Source organism: Malania oleifera, chromosome 5 (genome assembly GCF_029873635.1).
Source record: "Malania oleifera isolate guangnan ecotype guangnan chromosome 5, ASM2987363v1, whole genome shotgun sequence".
Lineage (NCBI taxonomy): Eukaryota > Viridiplantae > Streptophyta > Magnoliopsida > Santalales > Ximeniaceae > Malania > Malania oleifera.
Window position 1 is genome coordinate 69,334,310 of NC_080421.1, and position 21,318 is coordinate 69,355,627.

Consider the following 21,318-nt stretch of genomic DNA (forward strand, 5'->3'; position numbering starts at 1 on the left):
GTCGAACAAGCAAACATGAAAATATATTTTTTCACATAATCTATTAGGTCCATTTTAAATTTTGTAAATAATAGAAAATAAAATTTATATATATACATAGAAATTCACCTTTTTCATGCTTATTATTAAGTCAAGTGAGGGAAAAAATTAAAAATATATCAAATTAATGAACATAAATTTGATTTTTCATATCATTAATATTTGATTTTTCTTATTATTTGAAAATAGACCTTTAGGCCTCATTTAGAACTTAGAAAATGTTAGGAAAAAGAAAGAAAAATATGAAAGAATACAAATTTTCATGTTTGGCTTTTAAGGGAATTTTTAAAAATAAAATACATGGTAAGTTAATAAACAAATTTTTGATTTTACACATTAAGCATTTGACTTTTTACAAATATAAAATCATATGAAAATAATTTTTCATTTTTAATAATATATAATATCGAAAGAAGATTAATAAAAAAATATGTTTTTTTTTTCTTATTTTACTTTCCTTTCATTTCTCAAACAAAATCCTTGATCTAATGAACCTCTTATTTTAAACTTGAAAAATATATTTAATATAAAAAATAAAAAACAAGTTATCTTTTTTATGATTATTAGAAATTTTAAAAATAAAAAATAAAAATTTAAACACACTCTTCTTTTGTTTTTTTTTTTTCTACCCTTTTAATATGAATCTTGTAAAATTTAAAAATAAAGTCAACTTCTTTGGAAAACTAAAAACTAGAAAATGAAAAAAAATATTTCACAACTAAAAAAGGTCCTAAAATGTTTTTAAAACTACAAAATCTAATAAGTACTGATAAAAAGAATTAAATTGAAAAAATACTAAAAGCTATAAATATTTTTTTTGCTATATCTAAAACATGTTAATTATAAATACTCATTGAAAAAAAAAAAGTGCTTTGGATAATTATTTTTATTACAAATATTTTGTGGTTATATAATGTTATGTAGATTATATTATTATATTTCACACATAATTATTGTATTATAATATATAAAAAAATACATATAAATTATTAAATTATGTTATTTTTTCAATTAATATATATATATATATATATATATATATATATATATATATAAAATGACAGTGTCAAGACACTTTGGACACTTAACTAATCCATCGGGACAATAAATCCGCCTCTCTATCTTTCTCCACTTAAATAGTAAGGTATTTTCTTAAATGAAAAGTCGTAACTCCAAGAGTCAAACCCTAATATTATTAAATTATGTTAATTTTTAATTAATATTCCTAATTAACAAAATAATTGAGTTTTTAATTAACATTTTAAATATCATCTAATTATTAAATTATGTTAACTTTTTAATTAATTTCAACTCAAATATTTAATATTTTCAAATTAACAAATTAATTAATATCTATACTAATTAACATTTTTAATTAAAATTTCTAATATTGTCTAATTAAATACTAATAATCTTTTTAATTAGCAATTTTAATAAACATTTTAAATATTATCTGATTAACAAGTTAATTAGCTTCCTAATTAAATATTTGTCCCAAAATTTTCTTTAGGAGTACAAAATCTAATAAGTACTAATAATAAGTATTAAAAAGTTATAAATACTTTTTTGTTTCTATCTATAATAGTATTGATTATAAAAATTCAAAAAATAATAATACTTGGATAATTATTTTTATTACAAATATTTTGCGATTATATACTATTATCATGTAGATGATATTATTATATTTCAACACATAATTAATACATTATAATATACAACAAAATAACATATAAATTAATAAATTATGTTACATTTTCAATTAATATTTATAGTTACATTTTATTGTTGTTAAACTGTAAATTTAGTTTAATATTTATGCTAATTGAGATTTTTAATTGACAGGTTTTATATCATCTAAGTGAAAGTAATTCTGTTAATTTTTTAATTAATATTTTCAATCAAAATATTAAATATTTTCCAATTAAAAATTAATTAAAATCTATACTAAATAAGAATCTTAATGGATATTTCTAATATTCTCTAATTATAAATTGATAATCATTTTAATTAGAAATTTTAATAAACATTTTAAATAATATATAATTAATAAGTTAATTGGCTTTCAACTAAATATTTGCAATTAACATTTTTAATATTTTCTAATTAAAAAATGATTTAATATTTACGTTTATTAACATCTTAAATAAACCTTTCAAAATTGCCTAATAAAAAAATTTTGAATCGAGTAATGTCCAAATTAATTAATTTGTTAAATTGAAATCTTCTAATTAACATGTTAAATATTAATTAATGTTTGCATTAATTAATATTTTCTGAAGATAAAACCATATATGATTATTTTTTTAATTAAGAATAATTTTACTATCAATTGAGTAATACTATTAGTTTAATAATATATTTTTTGTTATGAATGGATGAGGGTGGCTTCATTCATCCATATTGTCCACCTCTTCATGTACCTATGAACCTGCCCCTACATGTCTACACTAATTCATGTCCCTATGAACCTATCTCATTTGTCTGCACTAATTAATATCCCCATGAACCTGCCTCATATGTCTACACTAATTAAATCCCTATGTGAACTTGTCCCAAATGTTTGCACTAATAAAGTCAACATTAGCTAACTTATGAAGGTTATAAAAGTCTCCTCCCACATACCTAGTGGAGTAGAGAGAGAAAAAAAAAATAGAAAGAAAGAGAGATATAAAAGAAAGTGAGAGAGATATCTTGTAGAAGGTCAATTCCATATTATTTTGTAATTCTTCCTCAAAATAGTGAAGTTCTTATCTCAACCACCCATGGAATAAATATATTCGAACCACGTAAAATTTCTGTCTTGTCTTATTATTGTTATTTTATTCAGATGTCGAACCTAAGTAAAGTTGAATTTATTCCCCTTGATATCAAAGATAACAATTATTTATCATGGATTCTTGATGTTGATATCCATCTAAATACAATAAAGAAACATTATTTTAGATAGAAATGCCGCATCCCTACACGATCGCGCAAAAGTTATGATCTTCCTTCGTCATCATTTAGATGAAGAATTAAAGACTGAATACCCAACTGTTAAAGACTCATTTATCCTATGGAAAAATTTAAATGATAGAGTTGACCACCAAAAAATTGTGATTTTACCAAAAATTTTATATGAATGGTTGCACCTGATGTTGCAAGACTTTAAAACAATCGGTGAATATAACTCAACTATGCATAAGATTAGCTCAAAGCTAAAATTATGTGGTTTAATATTATTGATGAAGACATGTTAGAAAAAACTTTTACTTTCCATTCCACTAATATGCTTCTGCAGTAGGGAGAAGACATTTACTAAATTTTCTAAACTTATATCATGTCTTTTTGTTGCTGAGCAAAATAACGAGCTTTTGATGAAAAATCATCAAACTCGTCCAACTGGTTCAACCACATTCCCTGAAGTGAATATGAATACATCTCATGGTCGAAAACGAGGCCGCAAGCATGGTTGTGGTCGTGGTCGTTATCGAAACAATCACTGACATCAACGTGAGGCTGTAATCCCCCAGAAGAGGGATAACCCCCAGAAGAGGGATGACCTCCAAAAGCGAGTTAATGATCAAAATCAGACTCAGGCAACATGAAACTAAATGTTACAAATGTGGAGGAAAAGGTCATTAGTCGCGTACCTGTCATACACCCAGGCACTTAGTAGATTGATTCCAAGCCTCTATAAAAAAAAAAAAAAAATTTAAAAAGATAAAGAGGTTGAAACAAATTTTACTAATAATGTTGTTCCAATAAATCTTAATGTTTGACCATCCAACTCTATTTATCTTAATGTTGCCGATTTCCTTATAAATCAAGATGAAAAGAATGATCTAGTATTTTAAGGTATATATAGTAAGCAATATTATATTTTTTATTTTAATAAATAAATTATCGTATTTATTGTTGAAATGATCACTTATAATAATGGATTTTTAAAATATGCGTTGTAGTGTGAATTGTCTTAAAGTTTTGATCGATTCTAAGATATCTTTGGAATAAATTTGTTTAACTGATAGTCCTACAACACACAATTTTTCGAGGTAGAAAATATTTCCATTACTTAAATACATATATTCAACAAATGTTAATACAATATTGAGTTCAACAAATTTAATTGAAGACTCCAGAAGAGCTAATATAAAATTACCCAATGATATTTTATTACAAATTATATTATACAAGGATTAAAGCAGATGAATCATATAATATCTTGCACCATAAGTGCAATGACTCAAAGTTATTTACACTTTGGCCTAATCGTCTTGGTCATCCTGGAGATGTAACAATATGAAGAATCATTGAAAATTCACATAGTCATCCTCTAAAGAACAAGAAGATTCTTTTATCAACTGATTTCATGTGTACTACTTGTTCTCAAGGGAAATTAATTATGATTTTAATGAAGCAGTATTCCCTATATTAGGGGGAGAAAAATTAGTGCCTAAAGCACAACATGAAATAATGTGAAATACCATGAGTTTATCTCATTTAGATTCTCGCACAAATCAAAGTGAACTTGAAGTTCAAAAGATTATACATTTGCAAGAAATTGCAAATCAAATACCAGATTCTTTTGCAGATACCAAGACCATATTAAAATCTCATATATCTACTGCAAATATTCCAGCATGTATTGACGTTCATAAAGGATAATAGCCGACTAATGAACCTAAACCACAAGTTAAGCATGGAAGGCCTGTTGATGCAAAAGATTAAACTTTCAGAAGGAGAAAATTGAAACTTGTAAACACTCTAGAAGAGGTTACAAAGGTGGATAATCCATTTGACATTTACAAACTTATTTCTCTTGAAAATGAAATCTCTATTATGAAACATTTAGAAGAAAAATTTCCTAAAAATAAAACTCCTGAAGAGACATCCTTTTGAAAAGGGATAGGTACCTGAAAATAATAATGAGATCTCAATTCAGTACACATGAAAAATGTGGAATATAAATAAAATTTTGGTCAACACATTGGCATATACAGTAACTACTGACATTAGCAAAAGTAATGAGAATCTTTAACCTAAATCTATTAATGAATGTCATATAAAAGTGGTGCTATCACATCAGAATTAAATTCTTTATCAAAAAGAGAAATTTTTGGACCTATAATACAAACACCAGAAGATGTTCAACCCATTGAATACAAATGGATATTTGTACGCAAACGAAATGAAAATAATAAAATTACTCGATATAAAGCAAAACTTGTGACACAAGGTTTCTCATAGAAACACAAAATTGACTATGAGAAAACATAGTCTCCCGTAATGGATGGAATCATTTTCATATTCTTAATTGTACTAGTAGTCACTGAATGATTGAGCATGCATCATATGAACGTAGTAATAGCGTACCTATATGGATCATTAGGTAATGAAATTTATATAAAAATCCCTAAATGATTTAAATTGTGAGAAGCAAAACCCAAAAATTTATATTCAATTAAACTCCAACATTCTTTATATGAATTAAAACAATCTGAACGCATGTGGTACAATCGATTAAGTGAGTACCTTATGAAAGAGGGATTCATAAATGATCCAATTTATCCATGCATTTCTATTAAAAGATCAGAATCCAGATTTGCTATAATTGTTGTTTATGTTGATGATTTGAATTTAATTGGGACTCCTGAAAAGCAACTAATCATTTAATGACAAAATTTGAAATGAAGGATTTAGGAACGACAAAATATTGTTTTAACCAACAAATTGAACATATAAATGGTGAAATTCTTGTTCATCAATCTAAATATACTAAAAAAAATTTTAAGGCAATTTTATATGAACAAAGTTCATCCTTTGGGATCTCCAATGATGGTGCGATCACTTAATGTAAAAAATGATCCATTTCGACGTCATGATGAGGAGAAATTGTTTGGTCCTGAAGTACCATATTTAAGTGTTATCGGCTCTCTAATGTATTTAACCAATTGTATAAGATCCGACATTGCATTTGCTATAAATCTACTAGCAAGATATAACTCTACTCTTACTCGACGACACTAAAATGGAATTAAGCACATTCTACACTGTTTGTTATGTACATCAGATTTGAATCTATTCTACTCATTTGACTCTAAATCTCAACTAGTAAAATATATAAATGTTGGATATCTATCTAATCCTCACAATGCTAAATCTAAAACTAGATATGTATTTCTTTATGCAAAAACTGTTATATCTTGAAAATCAATAAAATAGATGATTACAACAACATCCTCCAATCATTTTGAAATTTATCCATAAACCTAGTAGAAAATGTATATGGCTCAAATCAATGATTTCTTATATCAAAACAAATTGTAATCTTTAATTAATTAAGGATATTCCAACAGTTCTATATAAATACAAAGCTACATGTATAACTTAACAAAGAGGATTATACATAAAAGATGACAGAACGATGCATATCTCTTCAAAATTTTTTTATACACATGAACTCCATAAGAATTGTGATATAGATGTTCAGCAGATCCGATCAAGTAATAATCTAACTTATTTTTTCACCAAAACTTTACCTACTACAACATTCAAAAAATTGATTCATCTCAACCGAATGAGACATCTTAAATATTTTAACAGAAGAAATTAATATATGAGTAACAACCAAGGGGATGTGTTATAAATGTATTAGAGTGACTGTCATTCATCAATATCTTGTCCACCTCTTTATGTCTCCATGAACCTACCTCATATGTCTACACTAATTAATATCCCCATAAACCTATCTCATATATATGCACTAATTATGTCCCCATATGAACCAGCCCTAAATATTTGCACTAATAAAGTCAACATTAACTAGCTTGTAAAAGCTATAAAAGCCTCCTCCCACATAGTCAATGGAGTAGAGAAAAAGAAAAAAAATAAAAAAATAAAGTAAAAAAAAAAAAGTAAAAAGAAAGATAAGACATTTATAAAAAAAAATGAGAGATATCTAGTACAAGATCAGTTCCATATTACTTTATAATTTTTCCTCAAAATAGTAAAGTTCTAATCTCATACACTCATAAAATAGGTATATCCAAATCACGTAAAATTTCTATCTCATCTTATTTAATTTTCTATCTATTTTTTTGCATTTTTAATAACATTTTTAACAATTATCTGATAAACTAACCAACATCCCCATAAACTGTTAAAATTTATAATTTTAAACACCGTATATGTTAACCCCTATTTACTTCTCAACAATCCCTAATTATTTCTCAAAAAGTAATTTTTATCTTAAAAATAATTTAAAATATATATATATATATATATATATACATATATATATATATATATTTATAATTTGTTGGGCACAGCAGGTTTTGCACTAAGTACTTATTTTAAGTGCTTCCTGTAAGTAAATTTTTAAGTGATTTGGAATGTAAACAGTCCACTCATTCCTGTTCCCACAGCATGCCGAGGTGGACAGAAACCAAAATAACAAATGCTCAACAATGGCCAGGGGACACAACATTCCACCTATGCCTAGGGTGAGTGTCATCCATTCCAACTTATTTCTCTCTTCCGATTAGCAGGAATTGGCGAGCCCTGCATAATTTCTCACAACACAAGCGACCTTTTGCCACTGAAAAATCTTTTAACATTTGGTTCAGAGGATACCTGTTCTAAAGAATAAAATAGCTGTAGTAATAAATTTTGATAGTTTATATTCCTTTTCTAATACATGTTAAATAAAATAATAACAAATAAACACACTGCACTCACAAGCATAAATTTAAATTTAAACATAGACAACACCACATCCAAGTCCACTCCAAACATATCACAAATAAAATTTCACCATGAGAATGTACATTCCTCCTTCCTAATACATGTTAAGTGAAAAAATAATAAATTGACAAACATTAAGTTTGGGAACATGGATTTCGAATCTTGAATTTAAATTTAAGTGAATTTGAACGAGCTCCAATATAATTTTGTACTATATTTTATCAAAATCCAATACAGCTCCAGATCAAAGACCTCTCCTAACATAATAAAACAGTAATTGTTATCACAGCAATCTGTTCTTAAATTTCTAAGAATATTGCATCTAATTTCTTAAAATAGTTATTCCATGAACCAAACAGTACCTTAATTTAAGGGCTAAGATTTCAGTCCAACTTTTCCAGATGCAAAATGTAATTCCCAGTGGCACCAACCAGGTAGGACAATCTACCTTCGTGCTAGCGAGGATACAATACAAGAGTAACCATCTCAAAATTGATCCCTTGAAGTGGGACAAGAGAGAGATTGAGAGAGAACAAAATAGAAACCTCTCACTAATCACTATACTAGCATGATTCATCATCGTCATTTGGCACATAATTTTGACTCCATAAAAAATGAGTCCATAATTAAATTCAAATATAATGACCACTCTGACATGCCAAATCTTGTTTCATTCAACTCAGTGCGTAAAAAACAATCTGTTGCAATCTCTTTGATGCGATGAAGGTTCAAGCCTTAATGCCTGTAATTCAGCAACATGCCTATCAGCAGTCGTTTGAACAAATAACAAAAATTTCCACTCAGCCCCTATATACCATACCATGCACACAAATGTGCATTGTTTTGAAGCAAAAGTTGCATGCTCATATAAAGAAATTAACAATATTTAGACACTACTACTACCAAAAAACAAAAACAAAAGTTTCTATAATTTTCTGGTCACATACTGGCATCTTGAATTTTTTTAAAAAAATTAAAAAATAAATGCAATAAGCATTATTAAATACATAAAATTAACTGACAACTATGTTAAAAAAGTCGAACAATTTTAAAACATTTTTTTAGAATTCTACTCTTCTTTTGCAGATGATGAATAAAAATTTATAAAAAAAAAAAGTGGAGTGGGGAAGCAATGAATCCAAATCAACCCAGTTCAGCCACACGGCTAGAAATACTTTTAAAACCTACAAAAATCCTAAATCCCTAAAAACAAATCACAAGCAAATTAAAACTACATAATGGTACCAATAAAATCCCACTTCCTAAACCTTGGTTCCCAAGCTGATCTTGCACCCACCATCCCCATCATTTCCCGTCTTTCCTTCAGACTAAGTTCAATTTATGTTTCCGTGGACTCTCATATCTTTGCAAGACTTTTTCTTGAGTAAGATTAAGTTCCATTTATGTTATCACCATCATTTCCCCATCTTTCCTTCAGACTAGGTTCCATTTTTGTTTCCATGTACTCTGATATCTTTGCATGACTTTTTCCTGGGTAAGATTAAGTTCCATTTATGTTTCCATGTACTCGTACGTCTTGCAAAACTTTTTTTTGGGTAAGCTAAACCTTAAAAGCTTTTGAAGTAGATACAAATACATTGCCTTTCTTAAAGTCAAAATCCTAAAATACAGCAGAAGCACATTCACGACAGAGAAAACTTACAAAGCCATATGGCGGGCAGCTGTTTTACACTCTTTTTAACTCATTGCAGGAAGATACACCCTGATGGTATCTTTCATCGTGATTCTTTTCCTACATGTCGGGCATTTACTCTGCGCAGCTACTGCAGCCTTGATGCATTTCTTACAGAAGATGTGGCCACACTTTGTTGACATCTCCTCAACCAATGGACCCATGCAAATTGGACAACTAAAGGTGGGCTCTTTTGGTGGTGGCGGTGGCGGAGGCATGCCATGAGACTGCATAACATTTTCTCTCTGTCATTATATATTAATGGCAAATCATGTTGATATCACAGGAGTGTAGGTGCATTACATAATGGATCCCATGTGGGAGGAGGGGGAAGAGGGAGTCTTAATATATATTAATTTTAGAAACCATGCACATACATATTTATGCAGTAATATAAATTTTAAGCATCGATCTCTCAGAAGTAACTATAGTAGATGCCCTCAAATTTACATGCAGTCAGGCAATGTTCTTACAATATAATGCAGAGTAGAAATCGATTGAAGATCATTGCACAATCAATGGCTAATAGCAAACACAGACAAGAAACATGTGGATTGGCTGAAAATCATCACAGCAAATTAAAACTATTAAATCTAATTAATAGATCAATTGTGTTCAATGCACCTGCAACACAAAAAATCCATAAATCCAAATATTTCATTCATGAAAAGAAGTAATGAGTGCTATTGTCGCACAATTCCCCAAATCAACATAATTACATCTCAAGCTAGTACAACTGATGCGCACATCAATTCCCAAAAAAAGGGAGTTATGGATATCATAGCCACACCATCCCTCAATCACTGTAATTAGAGTTTTGGGTAACCAAAAAAAAGGGCCAAAAAACTCCTTGTGAGGAGAAAATATCAAGGGAATTAAACCACATAACCACTACTCTCAAGTCTCAAGTTCTTAAAATTAGTTAACAATTAACCAGTTTGTGCATTACATGGTGGCAACACAGCTATGAAAGTCTCCTCTCTTATTTTGGTGAAGACTGGGTGATGCCACATTGCCACGTAATGCGGGCAATCTTTCGCTGAAGTATAGGGGTTTTGGCCCAAGTCAAAAATGGCAGCGTTCTTTAAAGCAGAGTTGTATTTGCTATATTGTGGACTCTAATGGATGGAGAGGAATGTGAGAATTTTTAAGAGCGCCCCATAAATTGTCCCCACTTATTATGGTATAGAGTGGTGCTTTGGCTTCTTTTTAGGTCCGCTCATTTGGTTTCTTCTGGGGTTTATTGCTGTCTGAACGTCAAAGGGATTGGAAGGCATCTCTATTGTAATCTTTCTATTGATTGTTTTATAGTTCTACCAGTGTTGCGAACTTCTTGTCCTTCTCGTACTTTGTTTCATTTTTTAATATATTTTTATATTTTTATATTATCCAAAAAAAAAATATGTAAGCACCAGAAACACCCACACGCACACACTACATTCTTAAAAGCTAATAATAGGCTGAATTTGAAACTAATGTGCCTTGAACAATCTGTGCAACCATCTAACACAAGCACTCCAAAAGTATTTCAGTTCCAGTAACAATTTGTCAGCTCTAAGTCTATCATCTTATGTCAGAACACTGACATCAAAGTCTCATTGGTAAGGATGGAGAAATTATAAACACTAAATGAAAAATATCAAACAATTAATAAAATTTCAACAAAGGAACTCCACAGATGCCACATGCACTTGCAGAATTTTTTGGATACAAATATATAATGAAGGGGGAAACAGCAAGGAGATAAGGAATAAAAAGCAATATCATATAAAGCATGAAAAATGTTGTTACTACCATGAAAAGCAATATCACATAGGTCATGAAGGAATATTGTTACTACCTTGGTGTTGTTACTGCCTTCCAAATTTATGTAAAGATCACAATTTATAATGGTCTGGTTTTCTGGAACTCTCCTGCGCTTGTTGCGGTTATTACAAGTGAACCTAGTGGTTTGTTCTCCTGCATGCTGACATATTAGGTTGCTACACTGCCAACTAAAATTAAAGAATTTAAAGGACAAAAATAAAAAGAAAAGGTCCACAGCTCACCAGCCTTCTTGATTGCACAAGGGGGGAAAAATCAATTATACAAATTTTTTTTCCCTAAATAATAATTTTTTTTCTCCCTTCATATTGTGCTTGAGTGTGTTTGTGCACATGTATGTTTTGCCTTGTGGGGTGGGAAGGAATGAGACGCATGCTTCTACAACCATCTAACAGAAAGCCCCTTCCCTTGTTCTAGAAGAAAAGATGGAAAAAATAAAAATAAAAATAAAAAACATGTGCACGCACACATCTAATGGATGCTATATCCCTTATCAGGGTACAGGTGGATGCAGTGGACTCCAAAAGAAATCTTGTCTCGTGAACCCAAAAGTAAGAGAAGTGTTTGCTTAAAACTCTTTAAGACAACCTCAGGGGAGGAGTTTGCAGTTTGGTGTGGCCGTGTGGGTGATGATCTGAACATTAATATTTGTAGAGAAGATGGGATTGGTGCTCGGATGCACCACAAGCTTACTTTGGCACCCTATAGCAAAGGGAAAGGAGCCAATTTAGGTTGCAATAGAGATTGTTTAGCCTCTATAAACAAGGAACTGTCAAAAGAGGAGTTATCACCAAGTGTTCAATAAAAGATGTGCTATAAAGACACTTAAATACTTTATGTAACCAAAATGGGCTGTTCAATAAGTTTGCATAAATGTCCAAATACATAACTTTGCAATATTTGTAAAAAGTTAAGGGAATATGAAAATTCATTGAAAAAGAATTAGCCTCTGGCCTATAAAAACACCAAATCTGGCTCTGACAAGATCCCTCAAAAAACAAAAAGCTAGTTTGTAGAAGTTCAAAACGATACCAATTGCCTCAAAACCTAACTTTTTGCATTTGAAAAAGAGAAGCTGCCCCAAGAGAAGGGGTCAAACACAGGACGTGACCCCAAATCAACTTGGTCATAAGACCTGCCCAAATCGGTTATCTTCATCTCATCCTTGTACGTGATCATTCAAGATTCCCCCTGGAGCAGTCATCTTCAAAAAAAAAAACTTAGGGACTAATCTGTCCCAACAAAGAGAATATACCAATAAAGCAACACTGCATTAGGACTGATAACTATAACATGCATGTTGAAGGTCAAAGGTTTGAGATGGACAGGAAGCAGTTTAGGAAGGACAGGCTCCCCCACCTCCACCCACCCCCCATCTGGGAAAAAAAAATAAAAAGGCTGTGTAGCTCAGGCCTATTAGGTCACCCAGTGAATCCAAAAATAAGAATAACAATAATACAGCTCCTGTTCTCAGATAAAACAAAATTGAAACAGAACATAGACTTGAAGAGTGATTAATTTAAAAAAAAAAGGTAAAGAAAAAACCTGAATTACCGGATTCTACGTCATGCACAACAGTCGTTCCATGTTGCCTTCTGGCATTGTTTTTAGCCTAACAATAAAGGGTGAAAAGACAAAATAAGTTGATATAACAGACACACATACAAGAAGACAGAATATATGCATGGAGGTGGCATACTTCAGCAAAAGCCCTCGGCGAGGAAATAACAACATCATCATCAATAATGGCATCCACATCAATCAAAGCAGGTTGAAGTTCCTGCGGCGCCACACGAGATGAAGTCCCCTCCTGATCCCCACTTTCATTTGGTGGCAAGTGATTGAGATCTAAATCTAAAGCCATTCTCCTCCGCCGAGGCTCCCGTACATATCCTCGAAGACAAGACGCCCTTGTCCCCCTAGTGCTCATTCTCTTTAAAGACTTTCCTGTCCTGGTGTTGTAATCCCAAAAAAACCTGATCATGCAGAAAAGAATCTAACATGAAAACACATTCATTTCAAATTGCATTTCAGTATGATTTTTGGCAAGACAAGACTGTCTGTAGAAGACGGAAAGAAACTAGAGTTTTTAGATCTCAGATGTTTATTGTTATGCAGAACACATGATTTAAACTAAACTAAATTCATGTTTACAAAACAATAAATATGAGTCTAAAGTCATTTATGAATTTAAGAACTTATTAAATAAAAAAGACTCATTCAAAGAGAGAGAACATACAGGACGAAGGATAAGGAAATCCTCCTATAAAGCAAACAGAGAACAAAACACCACCCAAGAAAAAGAAAAAGTACACAAAGGAAGACCTCCAATCCTGCTGCAAACACCCAAAGAAATTCCCTCAAAAGCTTCAAAAGAAATAGTTATTACATGTTTTTTACTATTGTATTCATAAAAGAAAACAATAATACACAAAACCTATAATATACTATTCACAGCATATTATTATACTAAAATATGATGACATAATTAATCATAATATCAAATAATATCAAGATATTATATTATTATATTAAAATAGCATAATATTATGATATTAAAATAAATATCCTTACCATTATGAAAAGTTAAATTTATAGTATATTAGTATGTACATAGGTTAAGAATTATTCAAGTAATCTCACTAAAATATCCGGGTTCAAGGAATATTTCCATGTTGAGTCAAAGTCATACATGGACATCTTCCATTACAAAGTTTTTTTTTTTTTTTTTATAAGTAATAAGTTTATTGATATCAAAAATGAACACCAACTATACAAGGAGCGTACATGAGGTAAACAAATCAACAACAGAAATTACAAGTATCTAGTAAATCAAAAACATAAGAAAATGATTGGTTTCGCAAAGCAGCCAACCAATCCATCAAAGTTGTAAAGAAAAATAGCTTCAGGTCCGAAATGGATCTTTCCTTATCTTCAAAACACCTACTATTTCTCTCCCTCCAAAGACACCACAATACACAATGAGGAACTATCAACCAAATAAACCCATTTCGATAACGACCAAATCAGCCTTGCCAACATGCTAGAAGTCCCACTACAGATTGCGGCATAACCCAGCTCACTCCAAACAAACCCAACACCATAACCCACAAGTCCATTGCAACCGGACAATGAATAAAAAGATTATCAACCGTCTCATTATTAAACTTGCACATGTAGCACCAATCCAATATCCAAACCTTTCTTTTTCGTAAATTGTCAATCGTTAAGCATTTCCCTAAAGCAGCAGTCCAAACAAAAAGCTACTAGATGGAATTTTCTGTTTCTAAATACTTTTCCAAGGAAAGCCACAATCTTTGGAGCCTACTAAAATACCATAATAACCTTTAACCAAGAAGCCCTTCTCTCTATCATGTTTCCAGCACATCTTATCCTCACCGGACCCCTTCACCGATGCACCATATATAGTATCCATAAAACCAATCAAGGCCTCTAATTCCCGAAGATGCATACCCCTAAAGAAACTTACATCCCAAAACAAGACTCCATTATCAAACTTCATAAGCGCAGCCACGCTAGCTTCTTTATCTCGGCAAAATCTATACAAATCAGGATAGCTGACTGCAAGAGACGTCTCACCACACCAATGGTCTTGCCAAAATTTCACCTTAGACCCATTTCCAATATCATATAGAACGTGGCAAGAAAAAGAAGGCCATCCCCGACTAATATTTTCCACAAGCCAACACTATGTGGACCATTAATAGGCCTAGTACACCAACCACCCCATTCACAGCCATTTTTCACCTCTATCACTTGCCTCCAAAGAGCATCCTTCTCCATCCCAAATCTCCATAACCACTTCCCAAGCAAAGCTTCATTAAACTGTCTTACCTTCCTTATCCCCAAACCAAATTCCTTTGAAGTTTCTCAATACGGTTAGCCGCAGCAGCAGAAATAGGAAATAAAGATAGAAAGTAAGTGGGAAAATTAGATAGAGAGCTTTTAATTAACGTGACCCTACCTCCCTTAGATAAGTACAAACGTTTCCACCCTGCTAACCTTCGTTCTATCTTCTCCAAAATTGGGTTCCATATTGTCTTATCCTTGAATTTGGTTCCCAAAGGAAGACCCAAATATTTCATAGGTAGATTACCTTGTTTACAGCCAAGGACGTGCAAGAATAAGTCAAAATTAAACACCGTACCAACAGGAACCAACTCTGACTTGCCCAAATTTATCTTTAAACCAGAGACCACCTCAAACCACGTAAGTATCACACGGAGAAACAAAATCTGATCCAGATCAGCATCACAAAAAATTAGAGTATCGTCCGCAAAGAGAAGTTGAGACACCACCAAGCTCTTCCCTCTATACGCCCCACACCAAAGCCTGACATGTGACCATCATGGACAGCTTTATCCAACATTCTCCCTAGGGCTTCCATAACCAAGACAAACAACAAAGGAGACAATGGGTCACCTTGTCTCAACCCCCTAGAGCTCTCAAACCACAAGGAGTGCCATTTATCAGAATGGAGAAACAAACTATAGATATACAAAAGAAAATCCACCGCCTCCATTTGACAGAGAACCCACCCCGTTCTAGTAACTGCATAAGAAAACCCCAATTTACATGATCAAAAGCCTTCTCAACATCTAATTAGCAAAGTAGCCCTAGCACCCCAGTTTTCAATCTACTATCAAGGCATTCATTAGCAATAAGTACAGGGTCAAGAATCTGCCTGTTCCTCACAAAAGCATTCTATGAAGTTGAAATTATATCTTCCATAACCATGCGAAGTCTAGTGGCTAAAGACCTTAGCAATGATCTTATAAACCCCCCCAACAAGACTAATAGGGCGAAAATCCTTTACTTCAATTGCTTCATCTTTTTTAGGAATGAGAGTGATGAAAGTAGCATTCAAGCTTTTCTCAAACTGGCCTTTAGCAAAAAAATGATGGAACACAGCCATAAGATCAAGTTTGAGAATCCCCCAGCAAGCTTGGAAGAAAGCCATTGTAAATCCATCTGGTCCAGGCGATTTATCACCATTAAAATTTTGTATGACATCAAAAATTTCCGCCTCCTCAAATGGTCTATCTAGCCAATCTGCATTATCACCGGATATTCTTGGAAATACTAAGACTTCTGGAATGATCAACTAACTTGTCGCTTAGAGCTTAAATTCATGAAACATTAAGTGATGTAATCTGCAATCATACCTTGATCGGAAGACAAGGCACCATCAACCACAAGGCTCTCAGTACCATTATTTCTTCTATTAGAATTAGCCATTCTATGGAAAAATTTGGTATTTGCATCCCCCTCCTTCAAATGTAGCACCCTAGACTTCTGCCTCCAACTAATCTCTTCTAAAAGAAAGAGGATCTTCCTGTCTTAGCCCTTTTTTTCCTTTAAAGAAAAGAGGTACGCAATTCTTGGTGGAAGCATTATTCGATATGCCATTTCGGATCATGCAAAATACTAAAGAAGAAGAAGAACAACAACAACAAGAAGATGAAGATTAGAGAATAGGCCGCAACGCCATGTTCATGGAGGACGATAATCCCTAAGGTTCCTACAGTTTTTGAGAAAGTTTGAAGATTAACTTAGAGTGGTTGATATATGCTCAAGAATTGGGGCGGGGGGGGGGGGGTTCTATTTTCTTTTTCGTAGAATCCAAGACTTTTGAATTCTCAGTTGAGGAGGGTGGTTCTTATTTCATGTTACGCATTTTTGAGCAAAATCGATACTCTTTCCGATCAGTTTGCATCGGCAAAGAGAGTGCAAAACGTTTGCTAGCTATTGTGGAGGAGCTAATGTCCAATGTAATTCCTAGTAATTTTGCATGAACATTCAGAGATGGTGAGAAAGTATTTATTTTGTAGTTGGGATCCAATGCACATGGTTATTTTTTAATGATCTTGGAACTTATACATGGTCGTCGGAAAGGATTTCTAGTGGTGCTAGAAGGAAAACTGGGCAGTGGGTGGAGAGGGTTTGGATTTCATCTATGGAAAGCCATTGCTCCTGAGACGTTAACCAGCAAACAGACATCCCAATCTGCACTTAAACTCACAAGGGAGAATTCCAAAACTTTTCTGTTGACAGCGGTGGAGGAGGGTCAAAGAGATGATGGTGGAAGCAAGAATGGAAAGCAATTAATGTCATATTCTCAAAATTCAAAATTGAGAAATCATAGCCACAATATACGTGATTTGGGTACTGGGAAGGAACAAGCAAAATCAAAGGCTAATGTTTTGGTGGAAATTTCTCAGAACGTTAGTGGTAACACAAACTCTTATGTATCTCTGAATATAAGACTCAGATTGCATAGTGGGCCGGATGGAGAATGGGAGGTAATATGGTCCAAAGTTACTCTAGCTCGGGAAGTGGGTTGTATAGAGAAGATCAAGGAAAACAATAAAAGTTTTTAAGCCCAAAGCTCCCTTCAAGCCAAAGCCCATACCTAATCCCAATCCCATCTCAGTCTGGCGGCCCAAACCAACACAAGCCCTTCAAAACAATAAGACCCAGAATCCAGAATCGTCATCTTCAGCCTTGGGAAGTTCAGTGAGAAGGGGCGATGTTGTGGTTCTCAATTCGAAGCAATCTGAAGTTGATCTCCAAAGCGCGTCGATGCTAGCCTAGTCGATGAAATCTTTCGATGACACCGGGACTAACATTATGTCCATTACAAAGGTTAAGGGATATTATAGTAATATTAATGAAATACATGAAGAGATTCCCACATTGAATCGAACAAGGACATGAGTATCCACGCATATAACCCGAACTAAACAAAAATATCTCCATGAAATGGCATCTCATTCCCTATAATGGGATTTTAAATTCCATTGGGGCAGCTAACATTCCACATATCAAACACAAACTAAAGGGGCTGTTTGGCTCAATGAATCTTTTAACATCCCAAAGAATGTGATATCCATGGCATCTTGATCTCACATTTCTTTTAGGTCAAGAAAGCGATATGTCAATAATATTACATTCCCTGAGAATGAAGGGTTCCCAAAAACATTGAAATCCCATTCCCATGGACATCCCTTTTCTGAGCCTAAATTGTCCCTGCTATTGTGGTCATTTGGACATTAATGCCCCCTTATAATATTATTACACATTATTTCTGTATTTATAATAATAAACTCTAAATTAGTACAATGTTAAAAATTGAAAGCAATAAATTCCTCTATCCTATTAATATTAAATTATCTCATAATGCATTGTACTATTAATTACATTCGTTATTATATTCATGAAACAATATAATAATGTACTTTATCTTATAATAGCACCACACACTATTTTACTATATACAATATTACAATATATAAAAATTAAGTAATGTATGTTATCTTCTAATAATGTACGATTTTTATATTACAAATGATAACATAAATTGACTCTAGTATCATATGTCATATAAAATTATGCATATAATATCATACATATCTTTATGCACTACACATGAGGGTATTTTGGTAGCTTACTAACCTTATCAACATGCTTGGGAGGATTCCCACAAACCTCCCATGAGATAGCCATTCCATTCCCACATAGACATGGGTATCTAAGAATTATACAACATGAACCAAACAAAAGTATTCTAATGAGATAGGCATTCCATTCCCAAGTATCCTATACCTGAGAATCTCCATGGGGATATTTTAGATCCCACAAACCAAGCAGCACCTAAAAGTAATGAACCCCGTGAAGATATAAACCTTCTCCAACCATCAGTGCCTAACTATTTTCTCTATCAACTTAGGAATCTCCTAAATGAAGAAATGCGTAAGACAAAGCCCATCCAACACCTTACATTTATTAGTAAAAACTAAAAAGCATTAACCAACCTACGTGGCATATTTATCACAGTGACATCACTTTCATAATATTAAGTTTTTAATCCTCAAATAACCTCAAAAACCTCTAGCAATATAAGCAGTCTCTAAAACTTACCAACGTCAACCATCAAGGAAAAACAGGCAGCCTCGGCAAATTGTAAATGAGAAACCTCCATCCTCTCTCTCCCGACCCCAGAGCACTGCATAATGTGCAACTCATGACCATGCATCACATGCACGACAAGTCTAAGTAACACCTCAATAACCATCATAAAAAATAAAAAGGAGAAAGTGTACCTTCTTGCCTCAAATCCTAAGCCACTCCTTAGGCTCTCTATTAACAATTACAGACACAGAAATCAAATCTATACAACCTTTAATTCACTTCATCAAAACAATTCCTGAGACCCTTTATAACATTATCAAAGAAACCCCAATTCATTACGTAATAAGTACTCTCAAGTTATGACAAATTTCTAATCATCATTTATTTTTTTGAATCGTGGTACCACAATTTTCCCCAAAACTTTTTAACATTGTTAACAGCCAAAAAAGAGTGACAAAATATAAAAATTTGTCATGTTTATCTTCACATTATCAACGTTTTTCTTTCAGATTTTCAACTTTAAGAATCCTGAAATATATTTTAAGAGAAAGAAAAAAGATCTACAATCATCTAGTTCATCATAAAAATAAAAATAAACCACAGCTTCTCTTAAAATTTATCAACATAGGGTCCCCAGGAGAAAGTAATAATGATATTTAAGAAGAATCAACAAATTTTGGCATAAAAACTGTTCCTTGCTGCCACAAAATGTTATTTCAATTTTCAAACCCTAGCAGTACAAAATAACGGCCATATTTTAAAAAACCTGTAAGTTTTAGCATTAAAATTGGATTTTTCACAAAATGCTTTTATATCCGAACCCTAACAGTATTAAGTTAAATAATCATGAAACATGAGCATTAAAAATCGTTTTTTTTTTCCCAACAACGATTGCAACTCAGAAATCATTCTCCCAAGATCATCACACTCTCTCCCTCTCCCCACACACATCGACATCAAACACAACAAAGATGCAAAAGAGAGAAAAAAAAATCCACAGAATAAAAGAGAAAATTATTGATAAAACACAAACCCTAGCCGATTAACAAACCAAATCACGACACAGAGAGGAGGGGAAACAAGTCAAAAGGTCGTACCAGATTAGTCGAAATTCGCGAAGCAAATGGCTTTGATAGCAAATCGGAGAGGCCAAAGACGAGGGGGTAAGGGGGAGAGAGAGAGAGCACTTCTACAATTTATAGCTTTGTTTCCTCCCTCTCCAGAGTTTCCAAACAGGAAATTGTAGATAGAGAGAGACGGTATCGGAAAGCCCAGAATGAGAGAAGGAGGGTTTGGCTGAGGAGATCGGTGAGGCTAACTGGGCCACGTCGTGTACCTCTTCTGTGCGTGTATATGACATGTGCGCATACGTTCTAGCAATTATCAGAGTCTTCTCAAAATTTGTCTACACCGCCCATAAGAGACTCTTGTTTGTGCCCATGGCCATGGCATTAATTTTTGTGTTCTTTATTTGTTTTTTTTTTTTTTATATGAAAAACTCCTGCCACCGACAAACCCTCTGGACTCCCGGTGCAGCACCAAACCCTGGAGCAGCGTATGCCTCCCCCAAGTCTCGCTGCTCATAGTAAAGTTCAGATGCGGTCACAATTTAGTCATACTAAGGTTAGACATTCGGCTAACTCGAAGCCTAGGACCCTTCACCCAGAGACTGGGAGGATACAATTGGAAGCATCAACAAGGAATCCCGATGCTCACACTTGTGTTTTTCAATTTTTGTGTTTTTTATTTTTTTCTTTTTTTACCTTTTTTCGAAAAGATAATATTTTTTTAATAAATACTAATAAGAGGCTCATGCATCTCTAAGCATTAATGAATCATAACTTGTAATAGTTACTTACAAAAGAAAATGTTAAAAATGTTATTGGAAATGTGAATGATGTATGTTATCTGAAAATAATCTTAAAGGACATCAAATTGGGAATAATTAAAATTTTAAATTTGATTAAAAATTAATGCAACTGAATTTGCACGAGTAAGAACATACCAATGAAAGCAATTAAAGAGATTAAAGGAAGAAAAAATAGTAAATTCATTATGGTGGTTTGTCACCACAAAGCCTATTTGTTCCACTATATAGCAAT

At 32.6% G+C, this 21,318-nt stretch overlaps 2 protein-coding genes across 13 annotated transcripts; both read right to left on the reverse strand.

Annotated features, from left to right (window-relative positions):
* Positions 1 to 4,607: 4,607 nt before the first annotated feature.
* LOC131156258 (uncharacterized) lies at positions 4,608 to 20,661 on the reverse strand. Of its 12 annotated transcripts, none has more exons than XM_058109791.1 (7): positions 20,314 to 20,628; positions 19,226 to 19,310; positions 12,984 to 13,260; positions 12,830 to 12,896; positions 11,301 to 11,419; positions 9,431 to 9,687; positions 4,608 to 4,937 (listed from the first exon to the last, which is right to left on the reverse strand). In XM_058109791.1, exons 3-6 carry the CDS (start codon positions 13,212 to 13,214, stop codon positions 9,466 to 9,468), a joined length of 639 nt encoding a protein of 212 aa, XP_057965774.1. In that variant the 5' UTR covers positions 13,215 to 13,260; positions 19,226 to 19,310; positions 20,314 to 20,628; the 3' UTR covers positions 4,608 to 4,937; positions 9,431 to 9,465. The 12 variants fall into 12 exon arrangements, with proteins under 12 accessions (XP_057965774.1, XP_057965779.1, XP_057965771.1 ...); XM_058109796.1 differs by having other exon boundaries at positions 12,839 to 12,896; positions 20,314 to 20,626; XM_058109790.1 differs by lacking the exon at positions 4,608 to 4,937 and adding an exon at positions 8,110 to 8,509 and having other exon boundaries at positions 20,314 to 20,627.
* Positions 15,567 to 16,543, reverse strand: LOC131155999 (uncharacterized). Its single transcript, XM_058109453.1, has 4 exons — positions 16,471 to 16,543; positions 16,065 to 16,357; positions 15,946 to 16,009; positions 15,567 to 15,856 (listed from the first exon to the last, which is right to left on the reverse strand). The coding sequence occupies exons 1-4, from the start codon at positions 16,541 to 16,543 to the stop codon at positions 15,567 to 15,569; spliced, it is 720 nt and encodes a 239-aa protein (XP_057965436.1).
* Positions 20,662 to 21,318: the final 657 nt, after the last annotated feature.

Bases quoted from the DNA above. Each gene is read 5' to 3' on its own strand.
- LOC131155999 (XM_058109453.1), bottom strand. From the start codon at position 16,543: ATGGCTAATTCTAATAGAAGAAATAATGGTACTGAGAGCCTTGTGGTT. The intron at 16,010-16,064 runs GTCTTTAGCCAC...TCAACTTCATAG, and splicing joins TTTATAAGATCATTGCTAAG to AATGCTTTTGTGAGGAACAG. The intron at 15,857-15,945 runs GTAGATTGAAAA...TTTCTTATGCAG, and splicing joins TGCTAATGAATGCCTTGATA to TTACTAGAACGGGGTGGGTT.
- LOC131156258 (XM_058109791.1), bottom strand. From the start codon at position 13,214: ATGAGCACTAGGGGGACAAGGGCGTCTTGTCTTCGAGGATATGTACGG. The intron at 12,897-12,983 runs GTATGCCACCTC...CTTTATTGTTAG, and splicing joins CGCCGAGGGCTTTTGCTGAA to GCTAAAAACAATGCCAGAAG. The intron at 11,420-12,829 runs GTTTTTTCTTTA...GTCAGCATGCAG, and splicing joins CGTAGAATCCGGTAATTCAG to GAGAACAAACCACTAGGTTC.